Here is a 24,084-nt window from a genome sequence, read left to right as displayed (position 1 = left end):
CTTCTATCCTGCTGTTATAAGACTATTGAATGGACCTCTTGTACGATAAGATGGACTCTTGACCTCACAATCCACCTCGTCATGGCCTTGCACCTTATTGTCTACATGCAGTGCACTTTCACTGTATTCTGCATTCTGTTATTCTTTTCCCTTGTACTACCTTGATGTGCTGATGTGGTGAAATGATCTGTGTGAATGGCATGCAAAACAAAGTTTTTTTTACTGTACCCTGGTATACAATAATGAACCAACTACCAAATTACCAGTTCTTCCCCACTGCCATCAGATTCTTGAACTGACCTGAAAAACCTTAATTCTACCTCGGACTATATTTCCCTCAACTTGCACTAATGTTGTTATGTTATTTTTGTTTATTGTATTGTGTAAGTTATGTGTAATTTATGTTAATTTAAGTCTGTGTAATTTATGTTTGTCCTCATCTTGTAATGTACTGTGCTGCTGGGGCAAAAAGCTAAATTTCATGGCATTTATACCTTGGGTATGTATGCTCATGACAATTAACTTGATGTGGAGAATATGTTGGCAAGCTCGAGAAATACAACTGTTCTCAGCTATTTGCTCTATATGTGGAACGCATGGAAGTGTTTCTGTGGATGAGCAATCTTATTAATGTCATGGAGGGGAAGTAGAACAGAGCATTATGGCCATATGCAGAAGGAATAAGGCCATATTGTTGCTGGGAACAGAGCCAGAAATATTTTTTATTTATTCATTTTCAGGATCTGGGTATCGCCAACAAAGTCAACATTTATTGCACACTCCTAATTGCTCTTGAGAAGATGGTGATGAGCCTCCTCTTGAATTGCTGCAGTCCTTTGGCGAAGGTGCTTCAACTGTGCTGCTGGGTAGGGAGTTGCAGGGTTTAGACCCAGTGACAGGGAAGGAACAGCATCCAAGTCTGGATGGTGCACAGCTTAGAGAGAAGCCTGCAGGTGGCAGAGTTCCTTGCACCTGCTGCCTTTCTCCTCCTTGGTGGTAGAGGTTACGAGTTTGAGTGGAGCTGTTTGAGTAGCCTGGCCAAATAACTACAGTGCATTTTGTAGATGGTACACTCTAGTGGTGGACAGGGTACCAATCAAATGGGCTGCTTAGTCTTTGATGTCGTCGAGCTTTTTGAGAGTTGCTGGTTCTAAACTCACCCAGGCAAGTGGAGAGTATTCCATCACTTTTCTAACATGCCTTGTTCATGGTGGAAAGGCCTCAGGGTGTCAGGAGGTGAGTCGCCCTCCGCAGGATATCCAGCCTCTCTCCTGCTCTTGTAGCCTCGGTGTTTATGGGGCTGGTGCGGGAGTTTCTGGTCAGCGGTGACTCCCAGGACATTGATAATGACAAACTCGGCAGTGTCAAGGAAAGCTTGTTAGGTTCTCCCTTGTTGGAGTCGGTCATCGCCTGGCACTTTTGTGGCACAGATGTTACTTGCCACTTAGCAGCTTTGCTGCGTGCAAGGATGTGCTGATTCACTCGCTGAGTTACGTATGGAATTGAACATTGTTCAGTGATCGGCAACCATTGGCACCTCTGACCATATGATGAAGCCTCTGAAGGTTCTTGAGCCTAGGACAATGCCCTGAGGAACTCTGGCAATGATGGCCAAGGGCTGGGATCACCAACCTCTGACAACCAGAGCCAGCTACCTTTATGTGAAATATTTTCCCTTTGATGCCCGCTTACTTCAGTTTTACCAATGCCTTGATCCACACTCCGTCAAATGCTTCCTTGAAGTCAAGGTCAGTCACCCTCACCTCACTGCCATGTTTGGACCAAAGCTGTGAAGAGTGGTCCTGACAGAACCCAAACTGGGTATTGGTGAGAGATTATTGGTGAGTAAGTGCCACAGTGGCTTCCATCTGATGACTAAGAGTTGACAGATTGGTCAGTAATTCATAGGAATTACAAATTTGGTATATACAACTAGGAACCAGCAGACTGGGTTGGTGTATACATGGTCACACTAAAGATACTGGCAAAAAGGTGCAATTTGCAGACATTTTTACACCAGGCAGGACAGAAAATGAAAAAACTCAATCCAAACTATTTGAAATGCTGGACTTCATATTGAAGAGGACCTGCAGGATATCAGCCAGCATGGATCTGGCACTTAAGGATGCGAAGCATTGTCACTCTGCACAATTTGGAAGCAGGCCCACAGAATGGAAGTGGTGGCATTATCGCCTTCTCCCCAGCCAAGTCGTGTGGACAAGTCCGTACAAGGGAAAGCAGTGGGTCAGGATGATGCAAAAGGTAGCATCTTGCAAATCTGGCACAGGGGTAGTGCTGAAGCAGATGAGACTGTGTGAGATATGGGAAGGAGTTCAACATGCACAAATCTTTTGTTGTTTATGGAGCTACTGAAAGGCCTGAACTAAGCAAATGAGCTGGATGCTTAGAGAGAACTGTGTTTCAATGTGGAGGCAGTTCAAAGGTTCTGAAGATATGACAGATGTCACAATCAGCATGGACTTACTGATGTCAGCCCAAAACATTGTAGCCAGGGTTCGACAAGAAGAACTGATAATAATCATGACCGAATTGCAAACATGGGAGACAATCCAAAGAGGGAAAGTCAGTGGTGGTGTCACTGTGACTTCAAAAGGATGCCAGGAGAGAGGAGACCTGGTGTCTACAGTGAATCAGATGGAAGACAGGATGCAAGATAGAGTGAAAGATGGAGAACCTTAATAAAGAATTCAAGTGGAAATTCTTGTAATTGAATTTGTGGTATCTAATAATGTACCAAGTACAACGTATAATCATAACTCCTTTAGTAATTGATAAGTGTTATTAGCCTGTGTTAGGTTTATTGTTAACAGCTGATGCTTAAAAATGTAATAAGATATATATATGAAGACTATTATGTTAAGCTACCAACTGTAATACAGGGTGAGAGATCAGCTGTATGTAAACATTATCTAGAAAGGCGATCCACTGGGATTACTAGTGCCTGGATTGGATGCTTCACAGATATTAGGTATTGCTCATGAGTGAAGAATTTTTGAAGTTGAAAAGGCTGCAAGATTGAGTAAATATATACAGTATTTGGTTAGATTTACAGTTGTGCATACATCTCGGTAAATAGCTGATTGGAAAATTTCATATCTGTAAATAGTGAACATAGTATAATTTTACATATGTAAATAGTTGATAATCTGGGATTATTACTTTAAGGAAAAGTAGTATGTGTGAGGGTCAGTGTACTTTTAAGTATTGAGTGTACCAGGTGTTGTGACTTTCAGTAAATCATTTAGCACCCACTGCTGTTAGTTGGGAGTTTATTGCCTTCAATAAAGGATGTTTTCTTGGTCGCTTTACTTCTATTATTTTGCATTAGTAAACTGCACCACCACAGGGCGTGCAGACACTTCTCTATGTTACGGTTCATCTGCCACGTCTGCCCATCCTTCCAGCCTACTTATGTCATCCTGCACTTTATTACTATCCTCATTATTTACCACATCTTTAGTTTTTGTGTCATCTACAAATCTGGAAACTTTCCTCCCTTCTGTCTGCTATTAATATAACACTGACCCCTGGGATACATCACTGTCTGCCATTCTCCTGTCTGAAAACAACCGTTTATCACCACTCTCTGATCTCTGCCTTTAAGCCAATTTCCTTTCAATGCTGCTGCTTACCCTTTACCCTGGTCTGCAGATTTGCTATCAAGCATTCAGTTTGACTTTGTCAACATCTTCTCAAAAAATACATAGACAACATCCACTCCACCCCCTCCGTCAACCTTCTTCATTACCTCATCAAAACCTTCATTCAGGTTAGTCAAATATGATTAGCCCTTCATAAATCATTGCTCACTCTCCATAACTGCTCAGACTTTTCTGAGTGCCTGTTAATGTTTTTTCTGATTACTCTTTCTGAAAGATTCTTCACAAATAAGGGTAAAGGGACTGACCTTCAGTTGCCTGGTGTTGCGCACAACCCTTTCAAATAAAGGTGTTAGATCTACAATTTTCCTGTCCAAAGGCACCTCCCCCAATACATTCTTCTGCCTTCTCCAGCCCCACCTTCCTCAGCAACCCAAGAATTTAAATTCTCCCGCCATACAGTGGGATTTGTATTAATAGCTTGCGATGCATGGATTACTAGTCCAGTATTATTCCCGGAATGTTACCAGAAGTTAGAGAAATCGATCTTCATACCGTCAGGTTGGAGACTATCAAAGTGGACCATGAGGTGCTGTTCCTCTAATCTGCGTTTAGCCTCAACTTGGCAGTAAAGGAGGCCGTGGACAGACATACCGGTGTGGGAATGGGAAGTGGAATTAAAATGGCTGGCCACCGGGAGATCCCGGCTGTTACAGCGGAAGGATTGAAGGTGCTCTACTTACGTTTCAAATCGTATGAGCATGATTTGCTGTTTGTGGGTGTTTGTTGTGTGTATATTGGTGCCAGTTTTTACATTATAATAGTGACTGCATTTCAAATAAAAGGTAGTTTTTAGTACGTCCTGAAAGGGAGATCGTAGAAGCTGTATAATTTCTTTTATTCTTCCTCATATTTTCTTTCTGGCTCTTTTTCTTCTGAACATTGCTGAAGAAATGGGATATATTTTCAATGTTAAAGCTGATAAATTGTTGTTGTTAATGATAAACATTCCATGCCTTGTTCCTCAGTTAAGCACCACATCTGAGAACCATCGTAACTCCCTTACCACAGTGGTAATGTGAGTACAACAGGTTAGCAATCGAATCTTGGGTCATGGCGTTGAATTCGGCTTGGTGTAGCTCATTATTGTGTCATTGAGTGATTCATATTCAGTTTAGTTTATAAATTAGCATATCTATGTTTTTTTTTGTCTTCTTTCTGTAGGTCTGTGTCTGGAGAAGCTGTTATCATCAGGATCATCGCAAAATGATCTTCAGCTTGATCCTGAACAAGAAATAATTACATGTTATGAGAAAGCTGGTGACATAGCTCTGCTTTATTTACAAGAAATCGAAAAGGTAAGAAGAATCTGCTTGGGTTTTGCTGCAGTTGCTGATAAAAACATGCTTCCATATTGTACTTAAAAATGCATTTAAATGCTCATTAAATTCTCCGAGCAAATTGGTCCCTGCCTCACACAGCCCCTACATCAGTCCTTTCTAAAACTGCAGTTTGCTCTAATTATCAATCACCTGGAAAGTTCTGACCAGCTGCTAATTGGCTGGATTTTAATCGTGCCAATTACGCTGGTCACCTTGTTATTTAGGCTGTGCATCTTTGAAGTTCTGCTCCTAAACAGCTCGATAGTTCATCTTCTATTGTGCACATCTGACACCCTGCTACTGATCAGGAAACCATCATGCTGCCAATCATATAAATCACACATGCGGTAATTTTGTTTTGTCTGAGAATACTCTGCAGTCATCAGTGGTCTTTCTTTGACCAGTTTTTTTCCCCAAGACCTTCAGTCCTATTCCGTAAATTACACCTGGGTCTACGCTGCTAATTCGTCACGTGACCCACCACCAAATTTATGTCATTCAACACCCTCTGCAAGTCCTTCCAATTGCTCCTTCATGTTTGTCCAGTTTCTTCTTAAATGCACCAATATTATTCCTCTCAACTACCCCTTGTTGTGTTGAGTACCGTATTCTGTCTGGGTCACAAAGATTTTCATTAATTCTTTTCAGAAGGAAAGAGCTTCATGTTGTTTAGTCTTTCACATGGGTTATCCTTCAGCCCTTAAATCCGCCTTCACGTGACGTCAGCTTTATCATCATGTTTTGCTTATGCTTCTCTATGGCACGCTGCCACTGCTCACCATCTTTGACCATCTCCCAGTGCAATGACAAAATGACAGCACAGTCTTGCCCAGTGTCCCTCCCATATCCACCAAAAGCACACCACGTGGCTCTTCACTCCCTTGTCATTGGTGGAACCTTCTTCCGTACAAACTGGAAAAGGTGTAAGTCAACAGCTCTGAAAAAATAAAAGCAAATCCCCAATTTATTAACACATTGACACTTGCGGGCTGCCCCCAGAACACTCTACGCAAAGATGCATTTCACTATGTGTTTCGATGTACATGTGACTAATAAAGAATCTTATCTTATTGGGACATCCAGAGAATGGGATAAACACCACACATAGAATATAGAATAGCACAGCACAGAAAAAGGCTCTTCGGTCCATGATGTCTATACTGACCATGATGCCAAATTAAACTAATCCCACCTGCCTGTGCATGGTCTATATCCATCTATTCGCTGCCTATTCACGTGCCTGTCTAAATGCCTCTTGAATGTTGCTATCAATCTGCTTCTACCACCTCCCCTGGCATTCCAGACATCCACCACTCTCTATGTAAAAAAAAGTTTGTGATCTCCTTTGAACTTACCCCCTCTCACCTTAAAGCGATGCCCTCTGGTATTTGACATTTCCATCCTGGGAAAAAGACCATCTATGCTTCTCATAATTTTATGTACTTCTATCAGGTCATCCCACAGCCTCTGACAGTCCAGGGAAAACAATCCAAGTTTATCCAGCTTCTCCTAATAGCTAATACTCTATAATCCAGGCAACATCTTAGTGAACCACTTCTGCACCCCCTCTAAAGCCTCGATATCCTGCCTGTAATGCGGTGACCAGAACTGCACGCAATAATCCAAATATGGCCGAACCAAAGTTTTATACAGCTGCAACATGATTTCCCTACTTTTATACTCAATAGCCCCACCAAAGAAAACAGATATGCTGTATGTCTTTTTTTACCACCCCATCCACTTGTGTTGCCACTTTCAGGGAGCGATGGACTTGCAGCCCAAGATCCCTCTGTACATCAATGCTCCATAAGGGGGTCTGCCATTACGGATGCTTCTTCTTCCCTTCCCTGCACAGAATCAGAATCCGATTTATTATCGCTAACATATGGCGGGAAATTTGTTGTTTTGCAGCAGCAGTACAGTGCAAAGACATAAAAATCTGTAAGTTACAAAAATAAATAAATAGTGCAAAACAAAAGGAATAATGAGGCAGTGTTCATGGACCATTCAGAAATCTGATATCAGAGGGGAAGAAGCTGTTCCTGAATCGTTGAGTGTGGGTCTTCAGGCTCCTGTACCACCTCCCTGATGGTAGTAACGAGAAGAGGGTGTGTCTCGGATGGTGAGGGTCCTTAATGACGGATGCCACTTTCTTGAGGCACTACCTCTTGAGGATGTCCTTGGTGGTGGGGAGGGTTGTGCCCGTGATGGAGGTGGCTGAGTCTGCAACCCTCTGCAGCCTCTTGCGATCCTGTGCATTGGAGCCTCCATACCAGGCGGTGATGCAACCAGTCAGAAGGCTCTCCACTGTACATCTATAGAAATTTGTAAGAGTCCCCCCCGCCTCTGTCTCTCTCTCTCTCTCTCTCTGTCTGTCTCTGTCTCTGTCTCTGTCTCTGTCTCTGTCTCTCTCTCTCTCTCTATATCACCTGCTCCCTTCACTCTCTTAATCCTGTATTTTGATACCTTGATAGCTTTCCTTTTAAAAGGTGAAAGATTATTATTTAGAGGGATTTAGAGGTTTCTTTATGGAACTCAGAAGTTTATTGTGTTGGTAAAGCAAGTAGTCATGAAGGAAACTGCTGCATTTGTCTTTATTACTGGTAAGTGGAGCAGAAAGGAAGTGTTTGCTGAGTCGAGTTTATTATCATGTGTACAAGTATGGTGAGGTACAGGTACAATGAAAAACTTGCTTGCAGCAGCACCACAGGCATGTAGGAACAGACAACACACAGAATATAAATTAGAACAGCTACTTCCTTTCAACCATTCGATTCTTGAACCAACTGGCAAAACCCTAATCACCACTACAGTTTAGCAACACAATGACCATTCACTTTGCACTAAAACGGACTTTGTTTTTATTCTAATTGTGTTTTTTCCTTGTAAAAATTGTATATAATTTATGTTTAATTTAAGTTTTTCTTGTGAATGCTGCTTATGTGATGCTATGTGCCTGTGATGCTGCCTGTTTTTCATTGCACCCTGTGTACACATGTACTTGTGCATTGGACAATGAACTCGACTTTGACTTTGCCTTTATACATAAATTATACATAAAATTATACCATGCAATATCTATATCTAGAATAATTTTGATTTCCTAACCCAAGAAAGGATATACATGCTTCAGAGGTGTGCTTCAGAACTTAATTGATTTCTCTTTTTTAAAACCAAGGTTAAGTAGAATGGAGTTTCTCTGGAATTTAGATAATTTCATTAAAATGTTTAAAGTTCTAGGAGGGTTTAGCAATGTAGATTGTGATAGGCTGCTTCTCTGTCTGGAGAGAAAGGAACCAGGGATTGTCGTCACAGGATAAGTGGATGGCCGTTTAGATGAGAAATTTCTTCCTTCAGAGAATTGTGAGTCTTTGGAATTAGAAAGTCATGGTGTGCAGTCAATGAGTTTATTCAGCTGAAATTTATATATTGTTGGGCATTGAAGGAATCAAGGGCTGTGGGTGTTAGGAACTTAAAATACAAAAATATCTGTCCTCATACTAGCTAATTGTTCTTGCGAGATTACTACAACCCTATTCATAAGAAATAGGAGCAGGAGTTGGCCATCTGGCCCGTTGAGCCTGCTCTGCCATTCAATAAGATCATGGCTGATCTGGCCGTGGACTCAACTCCACCTATCTGCCTTTTCCCCATAAACCTTAATTGCCCTAGCTATGCAAAAATCTATCTAACTGTGTCTTAAATATAATGAGGTAGCCTCTGTTGCTTCCCTGGGCAGAGAATTCCACAGATTCACTCCTCTCTGGGAAAAGCAGTTTCTCCTCATCTCCATCCTAAATCTCTTTCCCTGAATCTTGAGGCTATGCCCCCTGATTCAAGTCTCACCTACCAGTGGGAACAACTTTCCTGCCTCTATCTTATTTATCCCTTTCGTAATTTTATATGTTTTTAAAACATTCCCTCTCATTCTTCTGAATTCTGAATTCAATTGACACTGATCTACACAGGCAATATTGATCAACTAGGCACTAAGCTTTCAGGAGGATAGGAACAAAAGTAGGCCAGTTAGCTCCCTTGAGCCTATTCTTGTGCAGTATCATGCCTGATCTGTTTCTTAATTGCACGTCCTTCCCAATCTGCAATTGAAAAGCACTGTACGTTGTCCTCTGGTTGCCTGAGGAGAATGTAGTAATGTAGATAGCACATAGGAAAGTGAGTTTGGTGTAGAACTCGAATCATGACTTCACTGAACAAAGAAGCAAATTTGGGTGACATTGTGGTCTACTCCTTCAGTTTCTTATGCTCTTATCCACACCTTCCTATAAGACAATAAAGTTGACAGTATCTGGGAATAAGCAGGGAGTTTCGCTGGTGCCCTGACAAAAATTCATTCAACTCATAGAATTTTACAGTACGCAAGAGTGACTGTTGCACAAGCCCATATAATCATCACCCTGGATTGATTCATGTGAAACCCCTTGAGTTGCTTGCAAATGAGCTGGTGCAATGAAATTTAAACGTCTTTTCTTTCTAGCAAGTTTATTTGATGGTTTAAGGATAGTTCACAGCATGAAAATCAAAATGAAGAACAAACTTTTATTCGTTCAAACTAATTTTCAACTGGATTCTGTGACAGAACTATAAAATGCCACATTAAAAATTTAGGCAAACTAATTAAAAGTACAAAGTATGGAAATTTTATGACTTCGCAGAACAAGTTAAAATGAGGTCCTCTAAGGACAATCCAGCAAACAATTTATCTAAAATCTGTTGAATTTGACTGTTTTAAGTAGTTTTTTTTAACATGTTTAGTGTTTAATACACAAGTGGCTGTACAAGGAATGGCCGCTTCTTAGCTTATTGGTTCGTCCATCAGGTGAATATGTGTTTTCTTGTTGGTTGGTTTTGCCACAGGTATCTAATAGGTTTTCTGATTGGGCTTTTGTTAGCTAGGGAGTACCTCTTATCTCAGGTATAAAAGGTGTTGTTTCTCGTTAATCTCTCTCTTGCTCTCTTCCCCCCCTCGGCCCGAGCTCATCTTTAGTTCCTTTTGTCTCGGCTCATCTCCCAGTAGTAAAGCCAGTGCCATGTGCTCTGTGACTGTTTCTTTGTTTTAAACTTTTCCAATAAAACTTTGTGAATCACCAAGTTGTTTTCAACTCATTCTTGGACTCCTGAACGAACCTGTGGATTCAGAAATAACCAGCTCCGACAAATCTTTCAGACAAGCATGCATTTGAAGACTTGAGGAGTTCGAGGTGATTTCACAAAGAATGTTATCCCAATGATTTGTCAAATTAAGGGGTATGACCTTGCCTGGAGCAAAATATAGGAGGGGGGAGATTCAGATTAAATAATTGTTGAACTAAAATAGGGCTGTTGCTGCTTGGCTTGAAATTATTTTGAAACAATTTTAGAACTTTATATTTGAGATCAAAAATATGAAGTTTACAATCCCACAACTGGCATCCCCAGACCTCAAGCCTAGTTGATCAATATTGCCCGTGTAGACCAATGTCAATTGAATAGGGCTGTAGTTATCCCACAAAAATAATTACCTGGTATGAAGACAGATTTTTTTTGATTTTAATAGAAGGGGCAGGCACGGTAGTGTAGCGGTTAGCATAATGCTATTATAGTGCCAGCGACTCGGGTTCAATTCCGGCCGCTGTCTGTAAGGAGTTTGTACATTCTCCCCGTGTCTGCCTGGGTTTCCTTCGGGTGCTCTGGCTTCCTCCCATGTTCCAAAGACGTACAGGTTAGGAAGTTGTGGGCATGCTACGTTGGCGCCAGAAGCGTGGCGACACTTGCGGGCTGCCCCCAGAACATTCTATGCAAAGATGCATTTCACTGTGTGTTTCGATATACATGTGACTAATAAAGATCTTATCTTACATCTTATTTTTTTTATTTCAAATATGATAGCTCAGAATTGGACTGTATAGAGTATCCTGTAAATGCCCTTTTAGTGAAGATGTTTTCTTTAATGGCCTAGAAATTCCCAGACTTCCTCCTTGTTTGAGGCTGTTGTTCAATAGTGTACTTTTACTTCCCTTGCAGCAAGATTTCTTGTGGAAACTGTTGTCCAGGTAGAAGATACAACTGCCCAAATTGCTCCAGGACATGCCTGCACAGAAGATACACCCCGTACTGACCTGCTGTTAACACTTATGGGAACTGGAGTGCTGCACTTGCTTACGTAAACAGGATATCTTTTGACAGCCTTGTTGTGCCAGTGATGTAGATAGTGTAAATAAAGGGAAACAGGTTACATTGGCAAGAAAGTTGATACCCAGAGCTGACAGATTTGGCAAAGGAACCAGAGATAAGATGAGGAGAAATTTGGATTGCAAATTCAGCTGGATTGCAAATTCAATAATACTTGTCAAAGCCGTCGTCTGAAATCTCCTTCCTAGATCTCTCCATCATTTTGTCTCTCTTTCCTCCCATCTCATGGATCAAGCTTTGGTCATCTGCTCATACATCCCTTTGTGTAGCTCTATCCATTAGAGGAAGGGAGAAGCAAAACTAAAGGAGAAATTATAATGGGAATAAAGAAATGTCTTGAGGCATCAAACAACTATTGTGTATCTGACACTTGAGGAAACCATTTGACTCATTATTGTTGTATAAGCTCTTTGAAAGAATTTTCCAATTACTTTCAAGTGCTACTCCCCATTTAGGATTTTGAACATTTGTCTGCTTTAAACTCTGTTCTCTGCAAGGAGAATGACCCCAGGGTCCTAAGTACTGGTTTCACTGGTATGCTATTCCAGTGCCCTTGACATGATGCATGCTGTTGGTACAACTATGATGAAGAGCAAAGCAAAGAACAACCTCCTCGTTATGTACAGTGACGGATTTGCTGGTGGACGAATGGAAAGCCAACCAGTAGATTTTTAACAGTAAGGCATTTAATTGACTCCTGTAATGAAAGCTCCCTTGTTTTAATTTAGTATCCGTTCTTTTGCAATGTTGGAGGCATAATTCTTTCTAAAAGGCATAAAATGCTTAAGCCCATCGCAAAGATTTTATTTTGATATCAGACTAATGAGCATTATAATTAAATTAAAACTAGAAATTGTGTATTGTACTTGCTATTGAACATTATTGTCTAAAATATATTTTCTAAATTGATGTATCTCGATTGTGTTCTCTCAATCAAACTGTCTCAATCAGAGGAGAGCTCTCCAACCAGAGATAAATGCAGTTGCAATTGCAGATCATCAAAGCAGTTCCATAGACTGGGATTGTGGAAAAAGCATTAAGACTGACAATATTCAAGGCTTGTACAAATGGAAGAGAGAGTAGATGACCTTCATGTTAGTTGTGGCCACTCCCATGAGGCTGGTGAATCCATAATTCAGTTGGGAGTTCCAGAACTGAGACCCAGCAACGATGAAGGATTCACGATACATTTCCAAGTCAAGATGATGTGCAATTTGGCAGGTACCTGTAGGTGATGGTGTTCCCATGTGCATTCTTCCCTTATCTTTCATGGTAGATGTCATGGGTTTGGTAGGTGCTTTTGGAGTAGCCTAGGCATGTAACTGCAGTGGATTTTTTAATGCCACACACTGCTGCCTAGCTGTGCCATTGGTAGAAGCAATTAATTTGGTGGATGGTGTGCCAATCTAGCTGGTTCCTTTGTCCTGATGGGGTTAAGCTTCTTCAGTATTTTTTGATCTGCAGTCATCCAGGCAAGTTGAGAGTTCTCCAGCACACTCCTGACTTGTATCTTGATGGTGAAAAGGCTTTGGAATATCAGGAAGAGAGTCACTCACTGCAGGAATCTCACCCTCTGACCCTCTGACCCCCCCCCCCCCCCCCCCCTTTCAGTCACTGCCAGTTCCCAATTGAGTTTCTGGTCAATGAATGTTAATGGCAGAGAACTTGGTAATGGTAGTGCCATTGAATGTCAGGGATAGTTGATCTTATTGGAGATGGTCACTTCCTGGCATGTGTGACGCAAATATTACCTGTCACTTAGCAACCTCTGCCGAAAAGTTGCCTAAATCTTACTGGATACGTACACGGATGTTTCATTGGAAATGGAATTGAACACTGTGTTCTCATCAGCGAACATCCTCACTTTTGATGGAAGGAGGGTTATTGATGAAGCAGCAGAATATGGGAAATATTTTTCCAGGGATGTGCCAGGACTCTTTATTAGGGCAAAATCAATAAAATTTCATCCTCTAACTGTGTACTTTTTGACAAAGAGAGGAGTGATTGATGATTGAGGCCGTACAGGTTTTATTTATTCATTTATGGGATGTCAGTGTTACTGTCATGGCTAAATTTATTGTTCATTCCTAATTGCTGTTGAGAAGGTGGTTGTGAGCTACTCTCAGAGAATCATAGACATTTACAACAGAGAAGTCCATTCAGCCCATTGCGTATATAGAACATAGAGCATTACAGCACAGTACAGGCCCTTCGGTCCACGATGTTGTGCTGACATTTTATCCTGGTCTATTATCTATCTAACCCTTCCCTCCCACATAGCCCTCCATTTCGCTATCATGTATGTGTCTATCTAAGAGTCTCTTAAATGTCCCCAATGTATCTGTCCCCACAGCCTCTGCCAGCAGTGTGTTCCACGCACCCACCACTCTCTGTGTAAAAAAAACTTACCCCTGACATCCCCCTTATACCTTCCTCCAATCACCTTAAAATTATGCCCCCTCATGTTAGCCATTTTCGCCCTGGGAAAAAGTCTCTGACTGTCCACTTGATCTGTGCCTCTTATCATCTTGTATGCCTCTATCAAGTCACCTCTCATCCTTCTCCTCTCCAAAGAGAAAAGCCCTAGCTCACTCAACCTATCCTCATAAGACATGCTCTCCTGACCAAAAATGGACCTTTTAAGTTAATCGCACTTCCTTCCTAGAACTGTTGTTGGTTAGGGAAGTTCAGGAATTTGAACTATGTTTATAAGTCAATGTGGTATAAGATTTGGGGAGGAAAAAAAGTGTGGGTTTCCCATGCTCCTGCTGTCCTTGGCCTAGATGGTAGAGCTCATGGATTTGGGAGGTGTTGTTGAGAACATTTTGCAAAGTTGATGACAAGGGAAGAAGGAAATGTTAAAGATGATGGATAATGTGCCAATTAAATGGACTGTTTTGTCCTCAATGGTGTGGAGTTTCTTGTATTGGGTACACATCCAGACACCACACTCTTAATTTGCTCTTTGTATGTAATAGAAAGGCTTTGGGGTGTGACAAGTCGAGTCACTAGCTGGCAAAATACCCAGACGCTGACCTGCTCTAGTGTTTCTGTGGTTGGTCCAGTTGAGCTTAGAGTTAATGATGATCCTCCGTAATGCTAATGTGGGGATTGGACAATGATAATGGTGTTGGATGACATGGGGAGGTGGTTGGCTGTTTTGCCTCAGATGTGCATTACTTGTGTTGTGGAAATGTTAATCACCGCTATCCAGCCCAAGACCAGATATGGTCCAAATTCTCCCATATGTGGCACAGATTTAGAGAAACAAAGGACTGCAGATGCTGGAGTCTAAATGAAACCTAGATGATCTCCCTGGCCTGCTGAGTTCCTCCAGCATCATAGTGTTTTTCATGTGGCACATATCTACTTCATTATCAGGTTTTTCCAGTTCCCAGTGGTGCTATCCTTCAGATTATTGAGAATTGTGATAACTGTGCATTCATTTAGAAGAGTGGTGTGAATGGAGAAACAACAAAAGGATAAAATGAACCCTGGGATATATAGAGCACGGCATCGAACGTATTGCAAGAGAAAGAAGACAGAATGGTGGCATTTGCCAAACTCTATCAAGACTGTAATTTCCCTCCCTTTGCTTAATTTTCATTTCATGTCTGTCTTGCATTTAGCATTTCAATCCCACTTGAAAGTGTTAAAGTATGTGGCATTTGTGCCTTTTTGCATTGATTGACTCAAATGTGAAACTTACAAACTTACTAAACAGTTAGAGAACCTGTTGAGAAACAAGTATAATCTTTTAGCAAAAATCAACATCTTCAAAGAGAGGTCAGTGAAATAATTTTCTGTTGCTGTTCTCTTCCATTTTAATAACACCCCAAGTGGAGAAGTGGACAGTTCTAAAGAGCTGCTCAATCTGCAGATTTTTCTGGAGCAGTTAGCCTGTGTTTCAGTCCAGGATATATCTGCAGCATTCAAGTGATCAGATAACAACTGTGGAGAGTCCAGACAAGTTGATGTTTTGGGTGTAGACCCTGCAATTGGAACTCATTTTGCCAGCTGTAGCATGTTTGGAATGTGGAATGCACTGCCTGCAGTTATCACAAGATCACAAGATCACAAGATAAGGGAGCAGAAGCAGGCCATTCGGCCCATCGAGTCTGCTCCAAGGAAAAGGGAAAAAGAAATGGGGTGGGAAAAAAAAAGAGAGAGAAAAAAAAAACTATTCTAATCCCATTTGCCAGCCTTATCCCCATATCCCTTGATACCCTGACTATTTAGATATCTGTCTATCTCCTCCTTGAACACCCCCACTGATCTGGCCTCCACTGCTGTGCGTGGCAAGGAGTTCCACAATTTCACCACCCTCTGGGTAAAGAAACTTCTCCTCATCTCTGTCTTGAAACTGTACCCTCTAATTCTAAGATTGTGCCCTCTGGTCCTGGACACGCCCACCAAGGGAAACAGCCTAGCCACATCTACTCTATCCTTACCTGTCAACATTTTAAATGTCGCTACGAGGTCCCCTCTCATCCTTCTGTACTCCAGCGAGTACAGTCCAAGAGCCGACAAACGCTCATCGTACTTAAGCCCTTTCATTCCTGGAATCATTCTCGTAAATCTCCTCTGAACCCTCTCCAACGTCAGCACATCCTTCCTAAGATGCGGGGCCCAAAACTGCGCACAGTATTCCAAATGAGGCCTCACTAGCGCCCCGTAGAGCCTCATCAACACTTCCTTACTTTTATACACTATACCTCTCGAGATGAATGCCAACATAGCATTCGCTTTCTTAACCACCGATCCAACCTGGTGGTTAACTTTTAAGGTATCTTGTATAAGTACCCCCAAGTCCCTTTGTACTACCGCACTATCAATCTTCTCTCCTTCTAGATAATAATCTACCCGCTTATTTCTACTTCCAAAGTGTACAACTGCACATTTCTCAACATTGAATCTCATCTGCCATTTTCTTGCCCATTCTCCTAAACTGTCTAGGTCCCTCTGCATTCTTTCTATTTCCTCTATGCTCCCTACTCCTCCACTTATCTTGGTGTCATCCGCAAACTTAGCCACACAACCATTTATTCCATCATCCAAATCATTGATGTACAAGGTAAAAAGGAGAGGCCCCAACACCGACCCTTGCGGCACACCACTAGTAACCGGTAACCAACCAGAACGAGATCCTTTTATTTCCACCCTTTGCTTCCTGCCAACCAGCCAATTCTCCACCCATTTTGCTACCCTGCCCATAATTCCATGACCTCTCATCTTATTAATCAGTCTCTTGTGAGGCACCTTATCAAAGGCCTTTTGAAAGTCTAAATACACAACATCTACCGCCTCTCCCTTATCCACCCTACCTGTGATTTCTTCAAAAAACTCCAATAGGTTGGTCAGACAGGACCTCCCCTTCACAAAACCATGTTGACTAGGTCCTATCTTGCCTTGCGCCTCTAGGTATTCGGTAACCTCCTCCTTGAGGATAGACTCCAATAATTTTCCCACCACTGACGTCAGACTAATAGGTCTGTAATTGCCTTTGTGCTGCCTCCCACCTTTCTTATATAACGGAACTACATTCGCTACCCTCCAGTCCTCCGGAACCATGCCAGAATCTATCGATTCCTGAAAAATAATCGCCAACGCCTCCGCTATCTCCACAGCCACCTCCTTCAGAACCCGGGGATGCACCTCATCCGGTCCGGGAGACTTATCAGCCTTAAGCCCCTTTAGTTTTCCAAGCACCTTCTCCCTATTAATCTCAATTGAACTCAGCTCCAATTCGTGAGACTCCTGACTAACGGGCACATTGCTTATGTCCTCCACGGTGAAGACCGATGCAAAATATTCATTCAATTCCCTTGCCATCTCACTATCATCCATTATAATACCTCCTGCACCGTTATCAATTGGTCCTATGTCAACCCGTGTCTCTCTTTTATTCCTTATGTATTTAAAAAAACTCTTAGAATCCTTCCGAATGTTGTCCGCCAGCTTCCTTTCGTAACTCATCTTTGCTTTCCTAATGACCTTCTTAGTTTCTCTCTGCAGATTTTTAAAATCGTTCCAATCTTCTGTTTTCCCACTAATTTTTGCTACTTTGTACGCCGCCCCTTTTGCTTTTATTTTATCCTTCACCTCCCTCGTTATCCACATCTGTGCCTTTTTTCCATTCAAAACCTTCTTTTTTCTTGGAATATATCTGTCCTGCATTGTCCTTATTTCCTGTAGAAATTTCTTCCATTTTTCCTCTGCCGTCCCTCCAGCTAACTTACTCCTCCAATCAATTTGGGCCAACTCATCTCTCATACCTTTGTAATTTCCCTTATTCCACTGAAATATCGATACACCAGTTATCAGCTTCTCCTTCTCAAACTTGAAACTAAACTCAATCATATTGTGATCACTTGTTCCCAGTGGTTCCTTTACCTTTAGTTCCCTAATCACCTCGGGTTCACTACACAGCACCCAATCCAAAACAGCCGATCCCCTGGTGGGCTCCTCAATAAGTTGCTCCAGAAAAACATCCCTTAGACATTCCACAAACTCACTCTCCTGAGTACTACCGCCTTGCTGCATTTCCCAGTCCACCTTCATGTTAAAATCCCCCATAATTATCTTCACATTGTCACTCTGACATGCTTTTTCTATCTCAATCTGCAACTTATGGTCCACTTCCTGACTGCTGTTCGGGGGCCTATATATGACTGCTATTATTGTTCTTTTACCCTTGCTATTTCTCAGCTCCACCCATAAGGATTCCACCTCCTCTGACCCAATGTCCTTCCTTTCTATTGATTTTATATCGCTACTAACCATCATGGCCACACCTCCCCCTCTGCCTACCCTCCTATCCTTCCTATATACTGTATACCCCTTGACATTCAGTTCCCAATCACATCCATCATGAAGCCACGACTCAGTGATTGCAACGATGTCATATTTATTAACCTGTAGTTGTGCCACTAGGTCATCTACTTTATTCCTGATGCTACGTGCATTTAAATATAGTATGTTTAGACTGGTATCTGCTATTGATTTTATTGTACCTCTATTGATCAGCAGATTATCCTGACTTTCTACCTGTCCATCCTTCTTACTATCTTCGCTACCTACTATCTTAGACATGTTCGTGTAGACCTCATCCCCTATCCTAACATTCGGTATCCGAACATCCTCATCCCCGATCCTAACATTCTGTATCCTAACATCCGGATTTGTTGTACTTCTATTATTCAGTAAATTATCCTGACTTATCACCTGCCTGTCATTCTTGCCATCCTCAATGGATTCGTTTCTATACACTTTCTCCCTCACCTTAGCATCTTGTAACCTAGCATCCTGGTTACCATCCCCCTGCCAGATCAGTTTAAACCCTCCCCTACAACTAAATTAAACATTCCCGCCAGGATATTGGACCCTTTGGAGTTTAGATGCAACCCATCCTTAGCAAATAGGTCTTGCCTCCCCCAAAAAAGGTCCCAGGTATCCAAGAATCTGAAGCCCTGCCCCTTGCACCAGTCACTCAGCCACGCATTTAACTGCCAGAGCTTTCTATTCTTCCTGTCATTGATACGCGACACGGGTAGTAGTCCTGAGATTACTACCCTTGAGGTCCTACTTTTCAACCTTCTCCCTAATGCCTTGTATTCCTCCTTCAGGACCTCTTCTCTTTTCCTACCTACATCATTGGTACCTACATGTACCAAGATTTCTGGCTGCTCACCCTCCACCCTTATGCCAGAGGCAGGTTCCTTGTGGCCTTGAAGAAGGAATTGGATAAATATATGGCGAGCAAAACATTTGCAAGGGTAAAGAGAAGAAGCCAGGGGTAGAACTAGTGAGTTGCTCTGGTAGGGTGCCAGCGTGATTACAATGGGCCAATTGACCTCCTCCTGTGCTGTGACCATTCATTGATTGTCTCATCTTCACATAGCCCCTCTCTAATTTACTCCTGGTCTCTATTATCACAACACTAATCAGAAAGTTAGCAGATTCTTCATTATCTGATTGGATGATCCTTAACTCTCGGGCTAACCAACCTTTTTTCCCCATTACTAACACTTTCATAATTTGCAAGTAACAGTTTTGAAAGAGTATATATATTTAAAACTCATTAATAACTTTCTCCTGGGCTTCCACTAGCAGTTTTCTTGGCGATTCCATGGTGATCAGAGGGTTGTCAGTCCCAATTCGAAGACTGGGAGGGTATTGTGAGCATTTTAAAAGGAACACAATAAAAAGCAAATCAATAAAAGTTGAGGGAATGGTTGAATCTGGATCGCTGACAACATTTAAGAAGTGTCAAGATGAACACTTGAATTGCCTTGGCCTAGGAGGCTATGGACCAAGTACTCGGCAATGGGGTTAATATGGAAGGGGGCCCACTGGTCGGCATGGACAAGTCAGGCCAAATGGCCTGCTTCCATGCTTTACAATTCTACGGATGCTTCATCATGTCTCTGCTCGCTCACATGGTCCTCCGCTCCCCACTCACACATCTACCCTTCCCCAGTAGCCCTGTATCCTTTCTGGAGATGAAAACCATGCATAACATTCACTGCATACTAGACCAAGTTCTATACATCTTTATACTTTATGAATTGGTACCTCAAGAAATTAACCTCTGTTTATATTTTTAGTGTGACTAGAAGCAAGTATGAAAGGAAAAGGAAAGAAAATGCCTTCTGTGGCTTTATTTTGGGTTTAAAGTAGCACAAAAAAGGAAACTATCTAAATGAATTGGTAAAATCTTTATGGTGCTCACATTTTTTATATATATATATATATATATACACACACACATACACACAGACACTCACACACAATGCAAAGACATAAATGTCAACAATCACTTGATACAGGCACACATCTTCAAACGGAAGAAATAGACTGACCTGTAAAATGTTTGAGGAGAAAGCCGATGATTACTTCAAAGAAGATTTATTAGCATGAGTGCACAAGCTGACAAGTGAACAAATGTTGTGAGAGAAAGGGACTGTGAAACACTGGGGTATGGCAGAGGTTGATGCAGGTTGAAATGGGTACATGGAAACTGGTAAACTAGATGAGGGTCCAACCGAGGTGTCCCCATAAGGAATAAAGCAGGTTAGAACCACCAGACTAGCCCATGGTTCCACTGTCCCTGGCCCAAGACCCGAACCCATCCCTTCACCACGTCACGACCCACTGCATCCCTGTCACCAGCACACCCCTTCCCCACGTCAACCACACCATGCTCATACGAAACAGGGGCTCCTAAATGGAGTCTGAGTTAAAGTCAAAACTAAGAAAGCCGCAGTAAGGTTAAAGCAACATACAAACTGCTGGAGGAACTCAGTGGGTTAGGCAGCGTCTTTGAAGGGAAATGAACAGTCGATGTTTCGGGTTTGTTTTTTGCTCCAGATTCCAGCATCTGCAATCTCTTGTGTCTGCAGCAAGATTAGAAGAAGGTTGAGGTGATATGCATGGAGTTTGCAGTCAAATTTAATTTAATAGGGCACAGGGAGCAGAAGTAGGGGGTACCTGGAAGTTCAAGATCATATTGTGTTCAGAAACAGATGTTAGGCAAATTTGTTGCTTAATGTTGTTGCTTAATGCTTTTTCATAGTGTTGCAAGCAGTGAATACAGGAAACTGTATTGACACTCTGGGATGGAGGAAATGCATTTAAGGTCCTGGCTCAATCAAACGTCAAGGTTGGGGCCTTAGAGTAGGTGAGGTGAAGGGACAGGTTTTCCATCTCCAGCACAAACCCCAGAAGGTGCAGGAGATGTGGAGTATGATAGGGGTGATGGGACAGTGCACTAGCTTGTCCCAAAACGACTGGGCCTTTCACATAGTGGAACGAGAGAACTGACAATATGTCTGGTCTTGTGTTATGTTGGAGATAGCAGAAATAGAAAAAAATTGATTTGTTGAATGCAGAGTTGCTGGGATGGGAGTGGAGGCCAAGTTGTCCCAATCACGACTGTGATGGAAGAGGTGAAAAGAATCTGTTGCATCTTTCATGATCTCAACAAGTCTTAAAACATTGAATTACTTTTATTGTAAGAAACTTGGCAGAAAATGTATGTGCAGTCAGGTTCCATGACACCACTGAGACAATAATCAATGTTATGGAACCTAGTTTGTTTAGCTCTGATAAAGAAAACACAAATGTTGGAAGATCTCAGCCAGTCAAGCAACATCTGTGAAATCATTGAATCATACAGCATGGAAACAGGCCATTCAGCTCAACTGGTCCACTCCAACCAGTGGGCACCCTTCTGTATTAACCCTTTGCCCACCATTTCGTCCATCGCCTTCTATGCCTAGGCAATTGAAGTTTTCAACTCAACACTTCTTAAATGCTGTCAGCAACCCAGATTCAACAACTTTCTCAAGCAGTGCATTCAAGGTACTTCCCAATCTCTGGGTGAAGAAAGTCCCCCTCGTATCGCCTCTGAATCTCTTCCCCCTTGCCCTAGACCCATGTCCTCTGGTTTTATCTACCTCTGATATGGGGAAAGATTTCCTGCAGTCTTCGCTATCTATGCCCCTCATTATTTTATACCTCAATCATGTATGTCCCCTCTTAATCTCCTCCACTCTAGGGAGAACAGACCCAGCCTCTCCAGTCTCTCCTCACAACTGAACTGCTCCATCCCAGGCAACATCCTGGTGAACCTCCTCTGCACCCACTCCAGCGCTGTCACATCCTTCCTACAGTGTGGTGACCAGAGCTGCTCGCAGTCCTCCAGCTGATGTCTGACCAAGGCTTTATAAAGTTGGAGCGTAACCTCCCTACTTCTGTATCCATTGCCCTGAATAATGAAGGCCAGTATACTGAATGCCTTCCTGACCACTTGTCTACTTGTGTTGCTACCTTCAAGGATCTTTGGCTCTTTAGACTTGTACTCCAAGGTCCCTCTGTTCCTCAGTACTCCCTAAGACCCTACTATTCACGGTGTATGTCCTAGCCTCATTAGTGTTCCCAAACTGCATTACCTCGCATTTGTCTGGAATAAACTCCATTTGCAATTTATCAGCCCATTTCACTAAAACATTGATACCTATGCTGCCTAAGACTTACCTTCCCCACTGTCAACAACTCTGCCAATCTTTGTGTCATCCGCAAACTTAATGACCATGCCACCCACATTCACGTCTAAGTCATTCATGTATATTACAAACAACAAGGGTCCCAGCACTGGTCCTAATCGCAAAAACTTCTCTCTACCATTACCTTCTGTCTCCTATTGCCAAGTCAGTTTTGGATCCAGTATGCCAACTTGGATCCCATGGGCCCCAAAGTTTTGACCGAATCTCCCATGTGGGACTTTGTCAAAGGCTTTACTGTAAATCACATCTACTGCCCTGCCCTCACCGATACACTTTGTTACTTCTTCAAAGAATTTAATCAAATTGGTCAGACAGGATCTGCCCTTGACAGAGCCATGTTGGCTGTCTCTAATTAGTCCCTGCCTTTCCAAGTGATCACTAATCCTCTCCCTCAGAATTTTTTCCAATATCTTCCCTGCACTGACGTTAGGCTCACAGGTCTATAGTTACCAGGTTTTTCCCTGCTGCTTTTCTTGAAAAGAGGGACCACATTTGCTGTCCTGCAGTCATCTGGTACCTCACTTGTGTCCAGGGAAGATTTAAAAACCTCAGCCAGAGCCCCAGAAATCTCTTCCCTTGCCTCCTGCAGTATCCTGGGACAAATCCCATCCTGCCTTCGGGATTTATCCACCTTTCAGCCTGCCAAAGCATTGAATATGTCTTTTTTATTTATGGAGATCTGCATGAGTCTTTCACATTCCCCTTCGCTGAATATTCCAACTACAAAGCCTGTTTCCTTTGTGAATACTGTTGAAAAGTATTCACTTAGGACCTCACCTATACCTTCTGGCACCACACACAGTTTGCCCCTGTTGTCCCTCATGGGCCCTACACTTTTCCTGGTTATTCTTTTTCCCTTAATATATTTATAGAACAGATTTACCTTGATCCTGACTGCCAGTGATTTCTCGTGACCCCTCTTTGCCTTCCTAATTTCCTTTTCAAGCGCCTCCCTCCACTTCTTATACTCATGACAGGCCTCCCACATTATGATACCTTTTATATGCTTCCTTTTCTCTTTATCCAACCCTCAATTTCCTCAACATTTAGGTTTCCCATACCTGTCACCCTGACTTTTACCTTTACAGGAACATGTTAGTCTTAAATTCTTGTTATTTCTCCTTTGAATGCTTCCCACTGTGCAGATATAAACTTACCTGGAAGTAAATGCTCCCATTCTACCTTTGTTAATGAAATTGGCCTTGCCCCAATTTAAGACCATAATTACTGGTCTATACATATCCTTTTCCATAATCATCTTAAAATGTATGGTTAAGGTCACTATCTCCAAAGGATTCCCCTACTGATACTCTACATTCACCAAGATAAGGTCCAGTAAAGGCTCTTGACCTCACAATCTATCCTGTTATGGCCTTGCACCTTATTGTCTGCCTGCACGGCACTTTCTCTGTTACTGTAACACTTCATTCTACATTCTGTTATTGTTTTCCCTTGTACTATATCAGTGCACTGTGGTAATGAAATGATCTGTATGGATGGCATGCAAACCAAAGTTTTACACTGTACCTCGGTACATGTGACAATAATAAACCAATTTACCAATTAATGCACCTTCCCTTGTTAGTTTGTCTATATTCTGCATCAAAAAGCTCTCCTGGACGTACCTTAAAAATTCCAACCCCTTTGAATCTTCAATGCTAAGGCAATCCCAATTAATAATTGGGAAATTGAAATACCCCAGTACGTTAACCCTATTTTTATTGCATCTTTCTGATATCAGCCTACATATCTGTTCCTCTATCCCCTGTTGACTGACAGGAAGTCTGCAGTACACCCCCAGCAAAGTGACACCACCCTTTTTGTTTC

The 24,084-nt window shown here is 42.1% G+C and overlaps 1 protein-coding gene across 2 annotated transcripts in view; it reads left to right on the top strand.

Annotated features, from left to right (window-relative positions):
* The window catches only part of ttc7b (tetratricopeptide repeat domain 7B), a 374,815-nt gene that overhangs the window by 59,703 nt on the left and 291,028 nt on the right, over positions 1-24,084 (top strand). For both annotated transcript variants that reach the window (XM_052013468.1, XM_052013458.1), the window contains one exon: positions 4,845-4,978. Coding sequence is in view for 1 of the 2 variants with exons in the window: in XM_052013458.1 (XP_051869418.1) it covers positions 4,845-4,978 (134 nt within the window). In the remaining variant the exon portion in view is untranslated. The remainder of the gene's footprint in view (positions 1-4,844; positions 4,979-24,084) is intronic.

The sequence above is a fragment of the Pristis pectinata genome, chromosome 1 (assembly GCF_009764475.1).
Source record: "Pristis pectinata isolate sPriPec2 chromosome 1, sPriPec2.1.pri, whole genome shotgun sequence".
NCBI lineage: Eukaryota > Metazoa > Chordata > Chondrichthyes > Rhinopristiformes > Pristidae > Pristis > Pristis pectinata.
This window is presented reverse-complemented; position numbering and strand designations above follow the sequence as displayed.